The following is a 6,801-nucleotide window of genomic DNA, read 5'->3' on the forward strand; positions in this document are numbered from 1 at the left end:
GCCAACTTTTGAAAGTTGAAAAGTTTTGTCTTCTTCCTTGAAAACTATCCGTTGCATTAAAAAAAAAAAATACAAACAAACATTCGTCCCTGGAAAAACGAACGCACCAGACGAGCCTATCGAACGAGCAAGGGACGAGTCCCACCCAAGGGTGTGGACTCGTCCGAGGTAGTCGAACGAACAGAGGGACGAACCCATTGGGGAGCCTCTTATGGCTTTTTATTATTTTATTATGTTCGTAACTAATAACTAAATTCTATTTTTGATACTTGCATTATACCGCTCCCATCTTTTTACACTTAAATTTAAAATATTCATGATCGATGGGTTTGTGGTTATTTAGTCGTGTGTTAAAAGTATTGTATAAGATTAATGGTTGAAAAATATTACAGTAAACAAATTTTTCTGATACGACTTTAATCTAACGTACACTGACCTGATGTACAACTATTACGTATGATCAATGTGAATACTCTTTACTATCAATAAACCATAAATTAAGCAATCATCCATAGATAGATTGGGGCTCGAAGAGATTTAAGATTTTTTAGATTTAGTAAAGATGTTGTTTGATTGAAGACATGTAGATACATTTTTGGATAACAATTTCTCCAAAAACAATTTCGTTTGAAAATTGAAGTTGAATATATTTATATATGAATAGACAATATCACTGAACTTAAATATATCCTAAAAAAAAAAAAATGTTACATAAATAAAATGGTTATCTAACAAAACTTGGTTTTGGGTACAGGTAACCTTTTGTTAAAGGTCATTCGAACTTTTACTGGGAGTATGGCATGAGTTAATTACTTGAGCACCGTAGTGCCTGGTACTCGAACATTGGCTAGGTACATTTTCTCTACCCCTTCTTACCCTGAAAAAGCAAGGTCATCTTACGTCCTTGAACCGGTAACCATCTTTCGGCTAACATAGTCTCTTCTGTCCCTCAGGACCAACAAGGGTTTGTACAAGAATATTCACATGTTGTCCGTGGACTATGCCTTTCGACCTGATCTTAGGCCCTTACTCACCCCCGTGAACGAACCTTGCGGAGGAACCTTTAGGTTTTCAGATGGATGGTATATGATGGAGTCTAAGACTAAGAGTTCTTGGGTTCAAATCCTGGTTTGAGCAAAATGCTCCCAGGAATGAAGACAAAGGTTTTCCAATTAAAGGTATCTTCTAGAATTGTAATTGAATATATGAAGAGGTATGTCGCTGAATAAAAATTTGTCATCCAAAAAAAAAAAACTCAATGATATAAATTAATTAAAATCGATGTCATTTCTATGGATTACAAATAGGGCAAATAAGGTAGTGAATGATTGGCATAAATGGTGTAATTTTACGTCTTTGTTATGATTTCCATTTTGTAAGCATTGTTCTAGCATCTCGCTAGTTTTGAAATATACTCCATATTTGCTGTTAAAAAAATATATATATATATAGTTAAAAACCCAAGAAAAAGGAAACACAAACATATCCTTTTCACACATTAGTGATCCTATACGAGTATATGTTTGGTACGTATATAGTGAAGCATTGCAGAAAGTATACATATGAACTAAAAAAGGAAACTGTCCAAAAACTCTGAAATAACACACCACCCTGATGCACTTTTAATCCTAGCCCCCATGCAAGTGCAACCCTAGCCTAGCTGGCTAGTTATTGTTGTTGTGTGTGTAAAAAGACACCCAATGAATTAAGACCATGAAAGCATTATCTCTTTTCATGTTTTCAGACTGCATTTTTCAGAAGCCTGCAATGTATACAAAAAAAGACTGCAAAGAAATCTATCTTTACTTCTATTTCATTGTCAATGTCACACTCTTCAAGGTGTTTACCATCTTTTATTTACTGTGTTTGTTTTTGTTTGGTTATTTATTTACCTTTTTCATCAACTTATTATTGTAAGTTCATTTGATGTAACAAGAGTCATTTGACAAGTCAATGATAGATGAAAAGTAAACATCATCTTTTTTATTTTTCCACAAATTAAGGTAAGTTTCAAGTTCAAAATGAAATTATGCATTCACAAGAAATAAATGGCTAACATATTGGCCTACACAACTAAATGGTGGTATTGTATTGAATTTTAATTTCGAGAAGTCAATAAAAGGAGCAAATCACTTGCATGTTGGTTTGTGTGACAAAAAAGTGACACCGTTGGCAACATCATGTCGGTTTACTTTCAATTCCTATCATCGTTTACATGACGAGCTAGCATTCGACGAACTTGAAATTATATATAGCCACTAATATTTTTCTAAAGTTTAACAAGAGTAAAATAACAACAATAATAAAGAATATATGTAGTAATTAACAAAGAAGTGATGATTTATTGTACAACATGTTGGCACAAATATTTCAGATTACAAATATACTGTCTTTATGCTATAAACGTGACAAAACTAGCGAGCTAATTATGTGATAAGACTAACTATGATTGGGAAGAGTCTAATTAAGGCTACTCGATCTTTTTACTAACTATGAAAATAATAAATCAAACTTAAAAAATGACCTCCATCAAACATCAACCTAATAATGTGATATATGACACTCGACGAATTAAAAGAAAAGAGCTGATTTTTAGATTTTCTATTTTAGATTGATTTATCATTAATCACAAGCTATTCCCTAAGTTAATTTATTCATTTGAGTACGTACCACATACATAATATGCCTAAAAATAAGATTTCATTAACTTCAATCACTCGACCAACACAAAAGTTGACATGTCAAGAATATGAGTTAATTTATTGATATTTTAATATTTGAATAAGGTAACTAATTAATTAATTAATGGTACGGGTACATGTTTGAACCTGATATCAGTTTTTATGCCAACAAAAATTACAACAAAGGTTAACTAATGGCATTACATTTATCTACTATATTACTTTCCCATCAAACTACTGTTTTAGTAATAATTAAAGAGTAAATCAACGTATAAGAGAAGGATTACTGTGTTTTTTTCTTGGTTAATTAAAAGCTACAAAATAGCAATGAAAAAGTACACATAATTCGGAGTGATTAACAAGGATTAAAAACTACTCAAAAACCCTAATGAAAAACCAAGAAAATACCTCGAAATCACTAAGAAAAAAAAAGCACAAATTTTCTCAATATGGCGGTGGGTGAAGTGGAGCTTGCCGAGCCGTAGGTGCCCAAATAACATCAGAAGGCAAGTGGGAGCTATACATGGGCATCGTATCTCCCGCCGTTGACAGTGGGAGATGATGATGTCCACCACTACTGTCCCTACCAGCTGTTTCAGCTGACGGAGACCGTTCACTTCCCCCACGTGACCCACTCCCACCACCGGTTTCGTCATCTTCAGACGGTAACCGGTGGTACATAGGATTATTAAAAGAAGCAGCTATAATATATACCGGTCCCCCAGATATAAGCGGACCGGCTACAGCTCCTCCCACTATCTGCCCTTGCGGCCCCGCTAACGAAATCGTGAAACCTTTCGCAAACGGGGCCGCACCCGCAGATATAGAAGGGAGGACAGTAGCCGATATCGAAAGGATGTCGAACCGGCCATGAAACGTCACCGTGGCAGCCGCGGTGGTAGTCGGTTGTCTTAACGAAACATTAGTAACTGTCCCGGAACCTGTCAAAACACATAATCCCATGTTACGTTTTTTACAATATTTCGCAACAGCATCAACAATATCTGTGCCTCCAGGTAGTTCAAGAACATATGGAGCCATAGCCGGGTCGGGTTCACGTGTGATAATAACGGGTGGTTTTGGTTTGTTTTTCGATCCAGGCGGACGACCTCTTGGTCGTCTCACAACCTCAATTGATGCTCCATCATTTATGTTTTTAATTGTCGGGCTGTTTCGGCTGTCGGCTTCTTCTGACGTGTTGCTGAGTTGAAACTGGTGGCCAAAATGTTGCGGTAGTGATGGTGGCGGCGACTGGTGGAATTTTGAGAACATTGTGGAAGTTGGGTGAGAATTTTTATCTTCTCGGTATTCTCCTTTCATTTTATTTTTTTGGGAATTTTTTAAAGTATTTTTTTGGAATATTTTGAATATAGTTTTATAATATCAGAAAAAGTTTGGTTTGTAATGTGTGTGTGAGGCGGTGGGTGAGCTTGGAATTCAAGTAAAGATTGCGCCGCTGGTTGAAAGGTTAGAATGGACCCACCAATGTGTACAAGTGTGTGTGTGAAAAAGAAAGAAAAAAAGAAAACAAAGGTGGGGTATTTATGTAAAAGAGAAGACTAATGTGTGTGAAAAGAAATACAATTTGAAGGCAGGAGGATATTTATGTAAAAGAGAGAAATACTAGTGTCTAACTGTCTATCTATATTTACCGAGTAATTTATTTTAAAATGCTTTGGCATAAACTATGAAAATATATAGTATATCTTGTTAATTCACTATATCATATTATATTTGTACTTATTTTGGTATCCATATGATTGGTTGAACTTCGAGATGGTGACGTTAAATGATCAAAAATGGATTAGATGTATACAATAAGTTAATAATCATCAAAAGCTAATATCAATTATCTCTATATATAATAAAACAAGATTGTTTTTTATAAATATTTTTAAAAAGTTTTTGATGTGGCAAATTCATATTTCATCTTAAAAAAAAAATTTTAATTATGATGTCATATATAAATAAAATAGAAATAGCTCTTTACATGTTTTATAAATATATTAATCATTTATTTAAAGAATAAAAAATTATCTTTTATATAATATTACAAAATAAAATGTCTTTTTATTTAGTTGATTTATTAACTATATCATTATTGTGTTAGTTGAATTATTAGATTTATACCAAGTTATAATGTTTTAAGAAAAACATTACATAATTTTGTTTATAGTTTATAATTTAAAATTTTAATTAACATACCTGGGTTGAACCCGGGTTGATTAACTAGTATTCTTATATTTTAAGCTCTATCTTAAAAAATATAATATGATATCTTATCTTAATTTTAATATATACTATAAGACAGTTGAACTAATGACTTATTAACCAATCAAATCGTTCAATTTCATCAAATTGATTTTCGCTTATATCATCATTTAGATTAATTACAAATTAAAGAATCTTAATAAACATTATCCAAATGTATTATTATATCAGTATTTATATTAATTTATAAAAAAAAAAGTCTCATTAATTTATAGTTTTTTATTTTCCATCAATAATTTACATTTTTTAGCCCTGAATACTTAATTTATATTTATTTTTAAACGTTAACTTGAGAGAACTTTATAAAATTTATAATCATTTAATTAATTAAAAAGTTTCAATATACAAAATGTTGTTTATAAAAATTTATTTCAAAACCTAATGACTTATTAACAAATATTAGATTATATTCTTATAAATTATAAATAATAATAATCAGATTAATATTTGATTAATATTTAATATAAACACAATTTGAACTCTAGATACATATCTCAAATATAATAACAGATGACGGTATACAACATTATTATATTAAACACAATAGGAATCATAGAATATGGGAAGATCACGGAACAAAACACGATTTACAATAGAGCGTTACTTGAATACTCAATCCAAATCATTATTAACTCCATTAAAGATTCATTTCATCTCTCAATCAAAAAAGTACATAATTTTCTCTTTTTTATATATTAGTTTTACGTATCTTAATATATACTATAAGACAGTTGAACTAATGACTAATTAACCAATCACATCGTTCGATTTCATCAAATTAATTTTTGATGATGTCATCATTTAGATAACCTACAAATTAAAAATCCTAATAATCATTATCCAAATATATTATTATATTAATATTTATATTAATTTATAGAAAAAGTGTCATTAATTTACACTTTTTTGTTTTTCATTAATAATTTACACTTTTTAGCCCTGAATACTTAATTTATAATTATTTTTAGCCATCAACTTGAGAAAAATTTTTAAAATTTACAATCATTTAATTAAATAAAAAAAATTTAACATATGAAAGATTTTCTACAAATAATTATTTGAAAACCTAATGACTTATTAACAAATAATAGAAGAGTCCTAATTATTATCAAAGAATATAAAATCAATCCTAATTGTTATCATATTATCATAGAACAAAGTGATTGAAAATAAACATATGCGTGTTATGAACGCGCATCATAATTAAATACACATACTTGAATGTCAAGTTCAGGATCACAAATGTGTTTATATTTTAATTCTTAATTATTTTTCCTAATAATATCACATTATGAGTACATCTGTTTCAAAATATATTATAATGGAGAAATTATTATATATAGCATGTACCTTGTGGAATGACTACCACAAACAATTCCATCAATATGTCTAGGCTAATAATGACAGTGAGAAACCTATGATTATTGTACTACAACTTGCAAAATATAACACTTAAAACCGTGTTTTTTTAAAATTGTAAGCTTTTATGACTTAAATGTATGAAGATCTAATATTGTTAATATCGTAAATCCCGTGTCCAGTGTTGGACACGGGTCTAAAATCTAGTTAATGTTTAAAGTTACAGTTGTCACTCAAATAAAGAGTCATAATTGTTATCAAAGACTATAAAAACAATTCTAATTGTTATCTAATTATCATATAACCGGTAATTAAAAATAAACCCTATGCCTGTTATGGACCCGCATCATAATCAAACACATATATTTGAATGTCAAGTACAGAATCATAATTACTTTTATATTTAAATTCTTAATTATCTTTCATAATAATATCACATTATGAGTACATCTGGGTTTATAATAGAGAAATTATTATTGTATGTGCCTAG

General features: G+C 30.3%; 1 protein-coding gene across 1 annotated transcript; it reads right to left on the minus strand.

Annotated features, from left to right (window-relative positions):
• Positions 1–2,953: 2,953 nt before the first annotated feature.
• LOC122588920 (AT-hook motif nuclear-localized protein 17) lies at positions 2,954–4,108 on the minus strand. The gene has a single exon (XM_043761138.1). The coding sequence runs from the start codon at positions 3,999–4,001 to the stop codon at positions 3,126–3,128; it is 876 nt and encodes a 291-aa protein (XP_043617073.1). The 5' UTR covers positions 4,002–4,108; the 3' UTR covers positions 2,954–3,125.
• Positions 4,109–6,801: the final 2,693 nt, after the last annotated feature.

The sequence above is a fragment of the Erigeron canadensis genome, chromosome 2 (genome assembly GCF_010389155.1).
Source record: "Erigeron canadensis isolate Cc75 chromosome 2, C_canadensis_v1, whole genome shotgun sequence".
NCBI classification, from domain to species: domain Eukaryota; kingdom Viridiplantae; phylum Streptophyta; class Magnoliopsida; order Asterales; family Asteraceae; genus Erigeron; species Erigeron canadensis.